Source organism: Vulpes vulpes, chromosome 7 (genome assembly GCF_048418805.1).
Source record: "Vulpes vulpes isolate BD-2025 chromosome 7, VulVul3, whole genome shotgun sequence".
Lineage (NCBI taxonomy): Eukaryota > Metazoa > Chordata > Mammalia > Carnivora > Canidae > Vulpes > Vulpes vulpes.
In genome coordinates this window covers 33,647,359-33,665,827 of record NC_132786.1, presented here as the reverse complement: position 1 = coordinate 33,665,827, position 18,469 = coordinate 33,647,359, and the positions used below count along the sequence as shown (strand labels likewise).

General features: G+C 40.0%; 1 protein-coding gene across 9 annotated transcripts in view; it reads left to right on the top strand.

Moving 5' to 3' along the window:
• The window catches only part of UNC5D (unc-5 netrin receptor D), a 534,099-nt gene that overhangs the window by 438,020 nt on the left and 77,610 nt on the right, over window positions 1-18,469 (top strand). For 5 of the 9 annotated variants that reach the window (XM_072763531.1, XM_072763538.1, XM_072763537.1 and 2 more), the window contains one exon: window positions 11,613-11,645. The exons of the other annotated variants lie outside the window; for them this stretch is intronic. In XM_072763531.1, coding sequence (XP_072619632.1) covers window positions 11,613-11,645 — 33 coding nt within the window. The remainder of the gene's footprint in view (window positions 1-11,612; window positions 11,646-18,469) is intronic. 9 annotated transcript variants of the gene reach the window in all.

Sequence of the window (18,469 nt, the reverse complement as noted above, 5' to 3'; positions counted from 1 at the left end):
TTTTCCCAATCCAGGAAAATTTCTTCTGTCACCACTTTTCCTTTACTTCCGCATAGACCTGTGTGCCACATGTATAGAATCATGACAGAAGAGCCTAGGGAAGAAATTCTCTCTCAGCTAATTGAAGTCAAGGCAATTATTGTACTTGTCTATCTCTTCCATCCACTGTTTCCTATCCACTTCCCACCCACATATTTTAATATGTACCTTATTACATATTAAGAGACATTGGAGCTAAGTTCTTACATTCTTTGGTGGAATTGGACAGAAAGTGCTACATGTGCTTCAGAAATTTGATCTCTGTAAGATTGTTTATCTCAGACACATCTTGTTAACTTTGTTCATTTTATGAACAGAATTGAAATAGAACACCTCCACTGTAAATAGGAAGGACTTTAAAATTAAATTTGGGCAGCTGGAGAGCAGGATACATTACCTCCAGATCATATCACCTAGATTGGAAAAAACAAAAACCCAAGAAAAGTAAACAAATCAGAACAGATCCCCATGACAGTGTGAGCTCGAGACAGCCCATTAGAAACCTTACAAACATTTCTTAAGGAAGTGAAGTTTCAGCCACAAAACCAGATAGTTAGTGGGAATGCACATCCATAACAAAGCAAAGAGTAATAGATGCCATCCCCAAGCAGCATAGGGAAGGCATCAGCACTAACCTAGGACTGATTATTGTCGGAAGGTACAGAAGTTGAACTCATATAGGCTGGCACAGGATAGGCCAAGGTAGGTCTGGCATTCAGAGCAAAGGCTGTATACCCTTCGAAGGTCCTCTGTGATTCTGAGTTGAAACTGGTTATTCTCTTTATCAAAAATTGGAAATGAAGGATCCCTGGGTGGCACAGCGGTTTAGCGCCTGCCTTTGGCCCAGGGCGCGATTCTGGAGACCCGGGATCGAATCCGACGTCGGGCTCCCGGTGCATGGAGCCTGCTTCTTCCTCTGCCTGTGTCTCTGCCTCTCTCTCTCTCTCTCTCTCTCTCTCTCTCTGTGACTATCATAAATAAATTTTTAAAAATTAAAAAAAAATTGGAAATGAGTCTGAACCTTGGATTGAAAGAAATGAATGAGCTGAGCCTACAAGAACATTTATTGAATAGATGGAGAACAGGTTAAACGATCAAACTCTGGGGTCAGACTGTTTAAGTTTGAATTATAATACAGTCCTATAAGCAAGTTCTTAATTTCTCTAAGTCTAAATTTACTCATCTACAAAATAAAAGTTCTAATAGTGCTAGGGCACCTAGGTGGCTCAATTGATTAAGTGTCCAATTTCAGCTTAGATTATGATCCCATTTGGGATTGGGAGGTTGGGCTCCACGCTTAGTGAGGAGCCTGCTTATCCCTCTCCCCATGCTCACTCTCTATCTCTCTCAAATAAATAAAATCTTTTTAAAAATTATATTGAAAAAAGGGTTCTTTTTGAGGAGATGAGCTAATCCATGCAAGCCATTTAGCATCCATAGTAAGTTCTCTATTTGTGTAAATAATTATCATATGTGTGTGTTCTATTAAAGGGAGTCCTGTGGCAGAAAAATTGTTTTGCATGTTCTGCTACATACTGACACTGTGACATTTTAGATATTTTCTTAAAACATTTCCTAATATACCTGATTAATATTGTATGTCTAATGAAAAAACATATACTTCTCATTAAAATCTCTGAGATACAAAGTGTTCTTTATACCAGCCAGTTCTGATTAATAGTTGTTGGAAAATAGAGTTTAGGAATCATGATGATTCTTTTCTTTAAAAAAGAAAAAAGATTTATTTTAGAGTGAGAGACACAGAGAAAGCATGTGAGGAGGTAGAGGGGCAGAGGAAAAAGGAGAGGGGCAGAGGTAAAAGGAAAGGGAGAGAGAATCTCAAGCAGACTCCCACTGAGCATGGATCCTGTCATGGGGCTGGATCCAGGACCCTGAGATCATGATATGAGCCAAAATCAAGAGTCAGATGCTCAACCAACTGAGCCCCCCAGGGTCCCCAGAATCATGATTCTTAAACCTTGTGTCAAATCAAAGATTCAGTGTCCTTTTCTCAGAACTTTCTAAGTAGCTGAACAAACGGCTCTTGATCTTCCAGTTTTCCTTTGCAGGTGGGATTTGGTCCTGAGGAGAAGACAGGTGATTTATGAGGTCCCAACCAGTTCTAAAATGCTGTGACTCTCATCACTAATTCAAAATCACTCAAGGGAAAGGCTGCAGAGAGGGATGATCCCCAGGTGAGAAAATCAGTTCTCACAATACATACTGGGAGATTATATAGGTTTCCTTCATGTTATAAAATAAACATGTTCTGACCACCTCATCAGAAAATAAATTTTTATAAAGCAAGTCCTAATTTTTCTAACACAAATTCAAAAATTCTTTTTCTCTGGAAAAAAAATCTAACATACACACTATTAGACTGTATATACAGATTCCAGAATCATCCATCCATGGCCAACCATTCTGGATTAATATTTGTTACACGTCTGGTACTTCCCTTATTGTATATTCTCACATTGCAAAATTAGCAATTTTGCCATATTTTTCCATATTTTTTAAAAAATGGTTAATGGGTTTGGTTGTCAGTAACTATGGATATCCAAAGTCTTTTTTTGGAAGTTTACAAAAATTAGGCTTTCTGGAGTATAAAACAAACTCTTTCCATTTCATTAGTTGTGTGAATCCGGATTCTACATTTGCCGTATATCTAATCAGGATTCAACAGTACACAACTCTGGGTAAGAAATATTAGTCTAGACTAGAGGAAGATTTAATGCCTGAGATCATAGAGTGGTCCAGCTATAAAAGAAATGGCAAGAACCCAATCAAGGAAGTGATTTAAAACTGAGTAGATAATTCAGTGGCCTCTGGGGTGTACTAACAAAGTGAATTAATATAGAGGAAACCTCTTTGTGTTGATCCTACCTTTTCTCCTTAAATTACACGTGCATGTGTCTCTTCAAGATCATGGAGAAAGGTGCTACCTAAAATGAAGATATTAACATTATCAACAGGCATGGTTATCACCCTGGCCTTCCCCTTGCTCCTTACAAAAAGGAAAGACCTGGCTTTGCATACATGTGTATGGCAGAGGACAGTGTTAGTGTTCAGCAGAGTAGAAAACTGCCATGATCATTTAGAAAGAGAGCACGTGGTGATAAAAAGGGCTCAGAATCAAGAATCAGGAGTTCTGGATCTCAGTTCAGTTGTTTCATACACAAACACGGTTCCTTGAGCAAGTCTCCCGATTCTGTGCCTTTGTGTCCATATCTATTTTAAAAAGCAGATGATTTCTAGGTTTCATCCCATTATAAAGACATGAAATTATTACAATTTCATATCTTAAATGTAAGCTTGCATATATATATATTCCATAGATAATTTTCAATAACTTATAGTTTATACATGTATGCATATAAAATGTGAAGATAATACCACTGATATGTCAGAGCTTTCAGTCACTTATTTTTTAGCCAGTTTTGAGGAGAAGTTTTAATTTGTTCACACCTAAAATTAGCCATTTAGATGATTCTTAAGCATCATGAGGGGGGACAACTTTTAGATATGAGAGAAAGGTAAAACCATGCCAGCCTCGCCTAGGAAATGAATCATCAAATCAGGCCACTAGCATTCCATTTCGATCCTTTCCCTGAAAGCCACAATATCCTAGGAATTTGTACAGACTATAGGAAATTTATGGACTTTGATTTTGTGTTCAACAAAAACTTGTAGAAAGGGAATAAAGGGGAAAGGAGAAAAAAATGAGTGGGATATATCAGAAAGGGAGACAGAACATGAGAGGATCCTAACTCTGGGAAACGAACAAGGGGTGGTGGAAAGGGAGGTGGGCAGGGGGTAGGGGTGACTGGGTGACGGGCATCGAGGGGGGCACTTGATAGGATGAGCCCTGAGTGTTATGCTATATGTTGGCAAATTGAACTCCAATTAAAAAAAAAAAAAGGGTAAAAAAAAAAAAAAAAAAAACCTTGTAGAAATAGTCAACAAATACCTATTGAGTACCTACTAACTTCCATTTACTGTTCTAGGGACTGGGAATAGGTGGAAAACACACATATAGACTCTACGTGCAAGTAGCTCGGTCTACTAGGCTTAAAAACATGTACAAGTCAAGGGTTCTTCACAATTTCTCTTCAAGGAGTTGTTTTTTTTTGTTTGTTTGTTTGTTTGTTTTTTTAAGGTGGGACTGATATCCTAGGTATACCATTTGCTAAGTATTTCCTTAGCAATTGGTAAATAGTCATTAAGCTATCACCCTCCTGAATCTCCCCATCCCCATCCATTCCCTACTCAGACTTACCTATGATCCAGCAACACAAAAGGGACAACTCTGGACACAGCAGGAAACCACCATGACCCTATGTCAAGGCTGGCACTTACATTGTAGTAGGTTTTTAAATTTTTAAAGAATTCTGACATCATTCTTGCCTTAAGGTAAAGGGAGTAATCATCAAGACCTTAACCAATAAATTATTCCTTAAACTTATACAATATGAACAGTGTTTAGTTTTGAATATGTATGTATGCCTATTGTGGTTGGAAGGGAGAACCAAAGCAAATTAATTTATTGGATAGGAAAAGGATTTTAATAGACATCTTCCTTTGGAGCAAAGATGGAAACATTGCATTTTATTACTTTGAGGCAAATTTCTGATAAAGTCTTTATGGACCCATGCTTAAAAGTATTTACAGTGACCCAAGAGCATATTTTACTCTGTTTCCATCTCACAAAATGAAACTAACACACAAGCGGTGGAAATGGATAGAACTTCATAAGAATGATGGTATGGATTCTAGAAATTCAACTGATTTAGCTCAAAAATGAAATATGCGAATGTTCCTTGGGAACACGGTCATTATGGACACAGACTTGTCTGAGTTTAGAGGAGGCAAAGCACATTTCTAGAAAGAGACCTCAGATTTGAAAGAGAAGACTCTATCTCCTAATGTACACTAATCATGTGCTTTGACTGAAGGGCAATTCTGAAAGATCATTATCAAGAGAAGGGACATCCATAAGGTTTCTGTTGTGGCACCAACTTCCCCAAACTAACATGATGGGATCTTGAACAATTCTTAGGTGAAAGACATCCATAGAGTTGTTTTTCATTTATTAATGTATCTCAGACCTTCAGGATTTTTATTCAGGTGAGTGTTTTTGCCTCAGACCCGGAATGTCCCTGGCAGGTTTTTCTGACCAGCTGGGAAACCCTGGGAGGAATCTCTAAAAACCTTTTATTCTCTGCATTTGTCTTCCATGGGTGTGCTCCGAGTGCATCTTCAAAGGAGCAGTAGATCTTCTAATAGTCTGTGCAGTCTGGAAAGGGGCAGGAGCAGGAGCAGGAGTAGGTAGGCCGAGTGGATAAGGAGGCAAAAATTGAACTAACCCAGTAACGTGTGTCATAAATATGGTCTTTAAAGAGTAATTCTGAGCAGGATCTTTGAAATGAACAAAAATAAAAACACGACTAGGAAATTAAAAACTCAAAAGAGTGGAAAACCAGAGATGGCTCTGTTTTATGCTCTTTTGTGTTTTCTATGGTTTTGATCATTGGAAGAGTTTGAGGAACACAAGAGCTTATGGTCATGTCTTTTTGTGCTCTACTGCCTACAGGAACTTGCATAGCTGAGAGCATAGAATAGAATCCCCACTTGTCATCTTCAGGGTCTGCCTGACATATTCAATCACAGTAGTATCACCAAAGCAAAGCAGGCCTTGTGTTTATTTAATTATCTGCCAGAGCTAAAAATACAAGGCAGATCGACCAGGCCCTGGGATTTCCTGCAGCCTTGGCTAGCATTCAGAGAGCATAGCACTGGTCCTTAATTATTTCTAGTTATGGGGGAAGAGAAAAGAATGAATAAATGAAGCACATTGGTAATCAATAACATCAACTTCTTTTCCGCCAATCAGTAAATAATCAAACAAATAGCTTTTAATTTCATTTTTCCTCTTTTTCTTACTGTGATTCTCTGGTTGTAGTGCCAATTATTTATGAGCTAATCATTTAAATATGATTTATATGATAGGGACCTGTAACCGGCAGTGATTAAAAGGTGTAAAACAAATTATATGAATGGTTCTGAAGTAATACATTTGGAAAAAAAACACATACTTTTATAAAGTAACCCTCTGCCCAATGTGGGGCTCAAACTCACAACCCCAAAATCAAGTCTCATGCCCTATGGACTGAGCAGGCCAGGCACCGCCCCCTCCATACACACACAAACACACACATTGTATTGCAGTGACTATAAGCTGTCCAGAGGGATGAGACATCCCTGTGAACAAATAATCACCATAAAGTTCAGAAAGGAATCAGAAATTGATCTGTGCCTTGCAAACAGGACATTTTATATAGGAGGGAAGAGGACATTCCAAAGAGAGCCAACAGCATGGGCAACGGCACTGAGGTGAGCCTGGAGACCTCAGGGATCAATTGGACCAGAGCTTGGATTTGCATTGAAGTGCTACAGAAACTCAGTCACGTTTAATATGGTATGACCAGTACATAGAAGACTGGAAAGCGGGCAGAGCAGTTGGCCATGACTTCCAGGCAAGGTGGAATCATGGTAGACTACAAGTGCTGATGCTAGAGAATTATTCCAGTGAATAAAAAAATAGCTAGAGAATGACTGAGAGAGATTTGACTATTCCACCGACCTCAGAATCAGCTCTGGAGAGTCAAAGTAAAACAGTCAACGCATACCTTTTGTGGGGGGAGCTGATGAAAAGGGTTTCAAAGCATAGAATCTATGAAGGAAATAATAAAGATGGTCTTTGGAGATGAAAAAAATGGGACATGAGTGGTTTAGTGAAATTAAAGAATGGTAATAATCATTAATTATAATGACATATGTGAATTGCTGCCTCGAAGGAGAGTCCAGGCTCACTGTCCTGGGGAGCATTTAGTCACATTGAGTGGCTTCTGTACCTGATTCTCAAAAAATGGTAACATAGTCTGTGGTACCAAACATACCTTTGTAGTCTTTAAAAGGCAGAGAAGCTGATTTCAAATAACCAACCACAAGTTTTGAGCAGCAGTCTCTTGCCCGCTCTGTGGGTTGGAGTTAAAGCCATCTGTCCTCATGTGCCATTTCTCCTTAGGCCTGCTCTCCTTATATCCCTAGGATATGGGCTAGGGTACACATAGCTCACCTCACTTGTTTCCTAGCAGAGAAAGGATAAGGCTGGCTGTGGGTTGGAAGGTATGGGTGCAGCTATAAATAGCTCCTAAGAACAATGGATACCATGGAAATGCTTGAGGAGCATCTCATATAACAGAGGAAGCAAGAAAAGTAAAGATGGCAAAGAAATGAATCACTACCAAAAATAAAAAGATAGATTGTCCTCTCCCTTTTTCATATATATAAATATACATACCTCTGTACACACACACAGAGTACAGACCAAAGCAGATTGCAAAACAATATATAAAAGATAATTCAATGTCTCTGTATGTAAAAATGTTCCATATAAACATATATGTGTGCACATAATTTTATATATACATAAAATCTTAGGGGGAGAAAAACCTAGATTTTATATATATCTTAACATTAAGGATGGTTAACACTTGGTGTGGAATTATGGTTGTTTTTTCTTTATATATATATATATATATATATATATATATATATATATATAATTTTGGGTTTTTTAAAGATCTTATTTATTTATTCATGAGAGACCAGAGAGAGAGAGAGAGAGGCAGAGACAGGCTGAGGGAGAAGCAGGCTCCATGCAGGGAGCCCAATGTGAGACTTTGATTCCGGGACTCTAGGATCATGCCCTGGGCCAAAGACAGGCACTAAACTGCTGAACCACCCAGGGATCCCTATTATTTTGGATACATTGTGTAGTGACTATAAGGATTCTTAAAGAAAACATGACAATTTAAAACATACTAACACAGACTGTTAAATGCAACTGATGAATTACTGAACTCTACATCTGAAAGTGATGATATTCTCTATGTTGGCTAATTAAATTTAAAATTAAAAAAAAAATACCATACTTTTGCATCTGTAACCTGTAAATGCACACAATCATTATAAGACTGAGTTGCAAGGACATCAGTTTCCACTTCCCAAAAGGTACCTGTCAGTGTCTAAGTTAGACCCCAGGAAAACTTGTGATTTTACCAAATTACAGCTCAACTGCCACTAGCTCAAAATTATATTTGTCTGCCTATAGGATACAGGAGGAATCCTTCCAGGTATACTACAGCTACCCTGAAGCTTCTTAGGGAGGCAAGACTAACTGGTTGAGTACACATGACCCCAGACTTGTCGCTAGGAAGTAGTGGTGCAGCCGGTAATCACAAAAACACAAACCCCAATTAGTCAGGAGGTCTTGGACTGGGGCCCAGGCTTGGGTATTTATTTAAAAAGCTCCCCAGGTGATTCTAATGTGCAGCCAACATTAAGAACCATGGCCCTAATGGATTAATTTACTAAGGGGTTATTTGAATGTGGCCTTGGAGAGAGGTAAAGTGAAAGCAGAGAGGATTTTGTTTGACCAAGGCCAAGTGGATGCATGGCCCAGGGCCTGTGAGAATGATTTTGCAAACAGAATAAAAGAACGTGGAATGTGAGGTTGAGCAGTTCTTCCACAGTATAGTGAGGTCAATGGGTAGACCTCTCTCAAGTTCATGGTAGAACAATCTCTGATATTTCAAACTGGGGAAATGTTTAATGATAGCAGCTGTTGTCAAGATACTGGTATCTCACAGAATCCAGCAGGACCCAGCTGTGATGCTGATGCCAGGGGGCTGAAGCTCTCTCGGGCACCAGACGCTCCCAGCCTTTTCTGTTAGAGAATGCACACTGACACGCTGGACCTTAGCATAACAAATCCTCCAGTAGAGCAGTGGCCCTTTGAATCATTTTTTACTCTGCTTTAGAAAATCATTCCACATGCATTTCTGTGGATTGTCTTTGCTTATTATTCTGCAAATTTATAGTAGGTGAAAGCTAGGGAGCCCACAGGGGTCTTCTGGTCCTTGTCTTTCTCTTTCTGTATGAGGGACCTGAACTTTCAACCTGTGCTCAGTTTCCTAAAGTGGAAGCTAGGACTGGACACAAGTTTCTTAACTCCCGTCAAGTACCCCTGAAATCCACCACAATTTCTGATTTGGAGTTGTGACTTGTCTCCAGGCAGCAGCAGCAGAAAGAGTCATGTTCTTGCTCTGCGTGACTGGCAATGATGCTCTTATTCATAACATATTGAAATTATATTACTTATCAGCTACCATTTATTGATACTGAACATGTGCTAGCTAAGCTATTGGCTTTATATTTCTCATATTTAATCTCAGCACTGATGCCCAAGGACATTGTTATTTCCGTTTTACTGTGGAGAACGCTAAGATAGAATGAAAACCATTGAAGATGGAAATCTTACGCTAACCGTGGGAGTCTGCACTAATCCCACAATGCCACTGCCAATAACAATGACCCCAGAGCTGGGTCAGAGAGGGCAGTGCCCCACTCTTCTCTGCCCTTTGTGCCCTTGTCGACCGAGTTTGTCTCATGACCAGCTGAACTCTGGCTTTTTCTGCCCCATTCACTCTTTCTTTAGAGCTGTGCCCGGTAGAGCCCTACCACCTCGGTGTTTTAACAGCCTGACGGTATTTGATTTATTTTCTGAGGAGTGGTTCTATATCTCACCTGTTTCTAATGGAGTTTCATTTTGCGACCCAGCATAATCTGCGTTCCTGTGGTTTAGGGGGAAGAAAATGCTGTTAAGCTCAGCTAGAGTCCTAAACAGATGTTCTACAAGTCTCTGTGTGTAGCCTTAGCAATGCATCACTTCCAGACGTCTTGGCCTGGCCTGCCAGCATACTCTGCCCCTTCCAAATGCTTTCTGATAGCATGCAATAAGCAAAATCTGAAGACAGGTTAAAACCGCCAAAGCCGTTTGATTCTAATTCTTGGGTGCATTAGCATCTGGACTTTGGGAGGTGCCAACCCGATCTTGGGAAAACCAGCAGCCCTAGATCCATGCAGGAAAAGGGGGGGGGGGGGCGCAAGTGTTGACTGTTTTAAGAACCTTGACTGTGTAAAAATCTGAATATGATCCTATCCCCTTGAGCAAATTATTATCTTTTATGAATATTTTTCATTTTAAAGAGAGCTTTGCTGGAAATTATCCTCTGCCAGTTATCCTTGTCTTTATAATGAGGGGAAAACAAACAAACAGTGGTCCCTTTGCAACAGGGTGACTTACAACTTTTAAAAGCTACTTCCATGATAAATCGATGACAGAACCCACAAGAGCTGTCTTCAGGAAGGCACACTGCAAGGGTTTGCTGTCAGAAGTAGTACTAAGTGCAGGAGCGGGTTAGAGGGACACGCATCTGGTGAAGGATTCAGAATATAGCTGTGTCTCTCTGCCTGGGAGGGGATATGTTGCAGTCAGATAATGTTTATAAAGTTGTCCAGTACGTACTGGGCTAGATTTGATGCCATTAAAAATGTAATCCAAAATGACAGTGTCTCCCCGCGCCTGGCTTGCCTTCAGGCAAGTGGAGGAAAGGGACTGTGTAAGGTGACCTCTCAAGGTCCCCTACCATCGTGTGATTCTGCGAATGATGAGCAACAGCCTCAGAGCTCATAGTCTGACCGTGTTCCATCCAAGTTCTCAGAAGCAGACTGATAAGAGGGAGGTCACCCCTTGCAAATCTTCTGGAATCCCGATGCAGTGACTGAAAAACAGAGTCTTCTCAGGTTTCTGTGTCGTGGTGAGGTGGTGTTGGTCTAGGATGGCTGGGGTAATGGGAAGCAGCCTGTCCGCAGTCTACGACAGAGTTAGCCACGGGCACCAAGTCTCAGAGTGATTTAGTAGGATCTCTAGTGATGGCAGACAGGGCAGGAGAGAGTGGCTGGAGGGCAGTAGGGAGAAATGATCAAAAGGTCTCACCTGAGCCTGACCCTTCAATGATTTTTCTCTGTCCACTTCACCTGCCTGCTGCACTGCTAGGTACCACGCTTACAAAATGACCTGATCCCTTCAGAGAGATGGTACATATCGTAACAGATCAGAGAGATATGAAACAAACAAGCCTCCAACAAGCTCACAATACAGCATCCATCCTCAAAAAAGACGGGCAAATGGCATAGCCTGAAAGTTTTCATCCAGGCTACAATAACTGCTAAACCAAGTAGGATCCCTGTAAATACGTATTCACCAGCTCATTTTTTTTCCATCATCACATATAGTGAAATAGCATCTCTTACCTGAGCCGTCTTCTGGCTATAGGAACAGGGGACTCGCTGCAAACTCCCTGCTCTCATCATGCTGATAAGAATCTAGTAAATGCAGCAGAGAGAAACTCTAGTAAGCCTGAGGGAAAAGGAAAAAGGAAAAATAAATAAAAGGAATGAAGCAATCACCATAGGAAAATATTGCACAAGAGAAAAATATGAAATTAGAATGAAAAGGAAAAATACGGACAACATAATCCATTATCGTCTGCAAAAATAGAGAAAATGTTTCATTTATAGAGGTGGACATACAGTGATATAGGAAATCTATCTGCTCCATGTAAATTTATTAAATGAAACTTTCTTTTTCTCTTTCTTTCTTTTAGATAAAAAACCTCTTCATGAAATAAAACCCCAAAGTAAGTTATCTTTCCTCTTGTGAATATAATTTATTCTCATATTTGCTGCCTTACTGTTGTATTTGTTTAGGAGCCAAACAAAATTGAAGTTTGTGCAAAAGATCCAGGGCTTTCAAGACTTCTACTCCTTGGGTTTGGAGTCACATATCAGAGATTTAAATCGAAAGGAAATATGCACACCCCTCCCCTACCTCTGAGTAAAAGTAAATCTCTCCTCTTGATGCTGCCTGCCTATAAGTCCATTTCTCTGCAAATGTCATCTAGGATTCTTATTGCTGAGGAGATTTATAGCATTAAAATTAATAAATATTTGTCAGTACAAGCTTTCATGAGAGCAGCGTTGTGCAAGAGCCTGACTACAAGCCTCTCTACCTAGGTGGAAAAGGAGGAGGAGGGGGCACCTGAAATGCAAACTGTGAAATTCATAGCAAGTGGGTAGATTAGAAACCAGCATTCCACAGTGAAATCATCAGAAACTAAAAATTTTGGTGTTGGTGCTAGCTTGAGCTTTCCATACACAAACTTGCCTCCTGGAGAGGCTTTTACATCATATCCACCTCACACATCCAGCAAGATTTGGGAAAAGTCACACTGTGAATGGTTGGCAGCCAGGCATTTGACCCTATGGTTTTTATCCTTGGCTCAACTTTTGAACCACCTGGGTTCTTTAGAACCACCTGGGGCCCTTTTAAAAAGCCCAGTTCTCAGGCTGTACCCCCAGACCAATGGAATCAGAATTGGGATAGGTTAGAATTCCTGTTTTGTGTTTGTTAAGGATCTAAAGATTTTAATGCATATTTCAATATATATGATTTTTCCCTTAAAATATAGTTGACAAACAATATTATATACACAGTGATTCAACTTTATGTACATTAGGAAATGATCACCATGATAAGTCTAGTTACCACCTATCACTATACATAGTTAATACAATATTATATAGTGTATTCCCTTATGCTATACTTTAAATCCCAGGACTTAAAATAACTGCAAGTTTGTACCTCTTGATCCACTTCACCTATTTCACCAATTCGCCACCCCTCTGGCAACCACCACCTTGTTCTCTGTATTTATGAATCTGCTTCTGTTTTGTTTGTTCATTTGTGGGTTTTTGTTTGTTTGTTTGTTTGTTTGTTTTTTGATTCCACATGTAAGGATAGGAATGCCTGTTTTTTTTTTTTTTTTTTTTTTTTTTTTTTTTTTTTTAGAAGATCCTCAGATTCCAATGTGCAGCGTGGGCTGAGAATAACTTAGAAAAATATTTCTCAAAAAGGGGATCAGCAATCATTGCCTCAAATTCTTGGGGTGTGGTGAGAGCTTGTTAAATACCACCTCAGAATAGAAAAAATGAATTAGAATCCCTAGAACAAGATGGCGGGAGGAGGGAGGGCCCTCCTGAGAATCTACATTTTCCTATGTTCCTCAAATGATCCTGAAGCACTCAGAAGTATGTAAAGCCTAGGAGGGGAACCTTGAAATAGAAGAGCCTCAACAATACAGCTCTTAAGTACAGGAGAGGTAGCAAGCTGCCCAGTTTGGTTTATAAGCTTGTAGAAGATGTCCCTAGCCAGTATCTCCCATTTTAGTGTAAAGTGAATGACTTTTGATCTTTTAAATCCTAGGGTATTAAAATTCAAATAGCTTGGGAGAGCTAATAGCTTTTATTAGCGAACTTCTTTGAAGGAATTAAGATCCTGTGAGAATAGACAGAAATAGGCATTTTGGGACTGGGGGTCAGGAGACGTGAGAGAAAGATCCGGGAAAGCTGTTCCGTTCATACTTCGTTATGTTGCTTCAGGCAGGCTTGAGATACAAAGGTGCCGTTAACTTGCAGAGTCTGAGGACTTTGCAAAACAACAAAAACAAACTTCCTTAACATTTTCCCCCTGAGGTGCACTGCCCATCAAGTCATTATTGGTACTTAGATAGTGATCCCCTGACATCCTGCTTGGTGATTTTGAACTCAGGAAGGCTGAAGAGGGGGAACCTGGTTGTGAATATGTGTGTGTATATGTGTATGTTGAGGAAGGGAGGAAAAAAATCGAGTCAGTAAATATTTGGCTGCTTGTGCTTGTGTCAAGACCTCAGAGTGACAGCTGGACCCCCCTCCCCCCACTGTCTCCAGGTGACGTAGCCATGCCCCCCCACTGGCTGTCATGTGTAGCACCAGCAAGATCATGGGTGTCCATGTGGTGGCCACCATGAGAGTTACTTAGAAATGTGGTTTTTTTTTTAATTAATTTCATGCTTAGTTTGTGAGTCCTGTGCCATTTTAATTTGGTTACATCTGTACTTCCAGCCATAAACCCCACAGTAGCTATTTCTAGTCCTCAGGGACTCCTGAATTAGTTTTTGCTTGGGGTTCTCACTCATGAACACCATGCTTAATTGCTGGATACTGCAACGGAATCGCTTAAACTGTTTTAATTTGTGATTTCCTAAAAATAAAACCTTAACAGAATCAATGTGATTGCAAAAGGCTCCCAGAGGAATCCAGACAGGGTTCTGTAAGCTGCATGGTTAGGAGTGCATTATACAAATTCAGGCTGTGGTTGTTCAGTGAAAGAGGGGCTTAGTTTAAGACTATATGAATCATCACTGATGCAAAATCAAAGCCAATTATGAAGATAATTGAGAAACAACCTGTTCCTATATATAGCTGTACTCATGATCCTCCACAAGGCCTGGTGGAGAGAAGACATTACTCAGTTCGAAAGCAGTGCTCTGTGAGCAGGCAGGCCAAGGAGCCAGCTTTGAGTTGCAGGGAGGTGTAAAGAGAAAGTGAGGTCTTAAGATATCTGTTGGCAAATCATAATGACAAACTGGGGAAAATATGTGCACTGCATAGCTCATGAAAGCACTTATTGTAAATGAGATAATTTAATCAATTACGTATCCTAATGTACTAAACCGAATGTTTCATTTTCTGCTTCTGCACATCTTAAATTATCTTCAGGTGCTTTATGAGATTTAATCATAGTTAATAGAAACTTCATTACCATCAAATGTGCTTTCAATAAATGTTGTGTAACAATGTCAGGAGGTGCAGTAAAATATAGTAGATTCTGAATGGCAAACACGCACCCCCAGAGTCAGATGGAAAAAGGCTGCCTTCAGACAATGGGGCTTCTAGGAGGCTTGGGGCTGTGGCTTTCCAGAAGGCCATGGGCTCCTGAGGAGAGGCTTGCTCAGCAAGTTCACTGTAGGGATGAGAAGGATTTCGCTTTCCCCTGAAAAATAACCCAGAACCACACACATGGTCTTCTTTTCATCTCCTTTCCACATAGTTTCCAGCACCAATGTCTGCTAAACACAAATCCCATTACCACCTCCCAAGTCAGCCACCTCCAGGACGGTTCCTGGTGTCTACCAATTACCTTCATCTCATATTTTTTAAAATTGAATTTCTCCTTATCTGCCCTTCTTAATCCAGTCCTGTTACTCATCTTCTCACATTCAGCCAATACTACACCATCAACTCACTTCCCCATGTGTGTAACTCGGGCAGTCTCTGGGACCCCTCTTTTCCCTTTCTTGTCTCCTGCTCATTACTCAGTAAATCATTATAATCTGACTGTTCTACCATCTGAACAGATCTCAAGTGCATCAATATCTCTCCATTTTCACTCTACCCATATCCATCCCTCCGTTCACTCAACAGCTGTTGACTGAGTATGTACCATGTGCTAAGAAGCAGTGGTGGGGAAGCAGTACTGAGGTGAACAGGTGCAGTTTCTGCTCCCACAAAACTTACAGTTTTAATGAGTGGAGATGGATGGGATGCAAACAAACCAGAAAACATATAGTGCTGATGGCAAGAGAAATAAAGCAGCGTAGGGGCTCAGGTGGATAGAAAGGAATGTTGCGCTTTTTTTTTTTTTTTTTTTTTTTTTTGGTATAAGGTGTTCAGAGCAGATCTCTATTAAAATTGCACTTAAGAAAAGAGCTGAAAAACAAAGAGACAAGCATTCTGGACGTCTGGAAGAGAGCATTCCAGACAAAGGGAACACCAGATGCAAAGGCTATGAGGTGGGAACTTGCTTGGAGTGTCTGGGGAACAGCAAGGAGGCCAGGATACCTGGAGCAGAGTGGCAAAGGGAAGAGTCCTAATAACAAAAATCAGAGAATTGGAATGAGAGGGGAAACTGCCAAATGTATCATAGGCTATTGTAATGACTTTGACCTTGACTCTGAGTGATATGGGAAGCCATTGAGGCTTAGTCATAGTGATATGACCTAATATTTTCAAGGATAAACTCCACCTGCTGTGTTGAGTATAAGCATAGAGGGTATCAGAGCAGAAGAAAAACCTGTTAACAGTGATCTATTGTAACAGTAATCTGTTACAGTAATCTAGGCTGTTAGAATATGGGGGCCCTTACAGTACCAAGGTTCATGATGAATGTGGCTCAGCTTGGATAGACAACATTAGAAACTGAAAAAAATATATCACATTTGGATATCTTTTGAAAGCTGAAAGGATTTGCTGATGGACTGGATATCGAGTGTGAGAGAAAGAAAGGTGTCGGGCATGATTTCAAAAGTTTGACTACGCAGCTAGAAGGACGGAGTTGCCATTACTGATAACAGAGAAAATGTGGTTGGTATAGCAAATCCAGAGGGAGAAGAATCAAGAGTTCGGTGTTACTGATGCTAACTTTAAGAAACTTCTTAAACATCAAAATGGAGAGGTTGAGCAGGCAGTTGAATATATGAGTCTCAAGGTCAGAGGAGAGTCCTGGCTGGTGACATAAATCTAGAGTTGTCCGGTGTCCAGATGATATTTAAAGCCATTAGGTTGAAAGAGATCCCCAGCTAATGAATGTGCGTAGAGACAGGAAGAAAGCAGAGGACTGAGCCCTCCAGGGCATCAACATTTAGATGTGGAGGAGGTCAGAAGTCACTGCAGAGAAGACAGAAAAGTAATAGCCAGCAGAGTAAGAGAGAAACCAAAAGAAAAGAAAATGGTGTCCCAGAAGGAAAGTTTAAAAAGTTCAGGACATCTTCATTCCCAACCTGGATTTTCTGTAGTTACCTCCCTGTATCCAGTCTTGCCCTTCATCAATTTATCTGATCTTTCTGAAACATAAATTCTGGTCACGCCACCTCCGGGTTTAAAGCTCTTCAGTAGCTCACCATTAGTGCTAAGATCAAGTCCAGGGTTACTGAATATGTAAATGATGTGTTCTCAGCTTCCTCTTCTTAATCATATCAGCTTCTCTCAGTAGCTGAATCTTTAGGTAAGTTCCACTTGCTGCTTCCTTTATTCTTCAGCCAAATAAAGTGGCTGGGTTTTCTGAATACCCTCTGCCCATTTTCACATGTACATTCTGTTACTTCTGTCTGAAAACTTTCCCTCCACCTAATCCTGAACTTGTTGACCTCAGCCTTCCTTCAGATCCCCTATAAGACCTTCACCCACCAAGCCCTCATTAATTCATCCTATAATTTACCCAATATCAAACTATTTTCCTAATTCTCTATTTTCATTGCCCCGATGCTGGTCTGGATTCCCCTTCTCAGACAATCCCTGCCTGCAGGTAGACAGGCTTGAGTCTTACTTACTCTTATATCTGTGGCATTCACCACCGGCCTTGTAGGTATGAGATGGATTCATGTATGTATTCAAAACACTTGAATTAATGCCTTACATCCTCCTATTAACTCCTCACAAGGCCTTTTATTGTTAAGGTGAAATAAAGTCTGCTTCCAAATATTTTTACTCAATTACGTAGTAGCTATTTGCTTCTAAATATTTTTACTCATTTATGTGGTAACTATTTATTATATAATTGTTCTATATAGTCTTTTCTCTGTGAAGTGTGAGGGAAAAAAATAAATGTTTCTTCCCCACAGCTTCAATACAAAGTAGAAAAGGACAAATGACTCCAGAGAAGGAGAAAGACACAATCTTGAATAATCATTTATTCTGTACCAGACATGAAGTCAAAGCCCAAAACGTGTGCTTTCTGGAATCATTTCTGTCAAAGAACGGCCCAAATGTGTCCCTAAAGTCTAAAAACTAGGTATACCCTTCTCACTAACACCCATCTCATTATGTCTTTTGTAAAAATGTACTGCCTTCATCCATATTGGAATGCTCTGGAGCCTGGGAATCGCCATCCTTTGGGGGCTTCACAGTGTTAAGGAATGCCTCGGAATTTATGTGGCCCACACTGTATTTGGACATTTCTTTTAGCCTATGAAGACTTGAATAGCACTTTGAGCCCATGGAACTGTCTGTGACTTTGGGACATACCTTTACACTCTCAACAGACTTTTAGGCTCTTCTAAGCTAACATTAGACTACTGGTTTCAATGCTGATCTTTCAACCATGCTTTATACATTTTTTTTCTTGTAGTTTGCCCATCATTTTTCTTCATCTCCTGCTGATTATTTTTGATTACCTAAATATAGCACTTTCTGCAAATTGCATGACTTGTTTTGTACTTCAGGATCATCCCTACTGCGAATCAATCCAACACATCTATATAGGCAACATTTGTAATTTTCTTACCACTTCCAATGTGCTTATTATCCAATTTTTATCCTAAGTGTGTGCCTTTTCTTACTACTATTTTCAATGATATTGTTGACTCTACCCTTAATGAATGTGATGGGATTTTCTTCATTTCATTCCCCAGAATTTAGCACAGATAGAGAAGGAGCTGATAGACAAGTATTCTTCAGCAAGAGAATAACCCAAGTTTCTTGTTAGAAGGTGAATTCACAGGCCCCATCTCTCCACTTGTCAGTATTTTCAAAGATTACAGAGTTTATGCCTTCACTCTTTAGGAGAGGAAATTAAATAAAGTAAAAT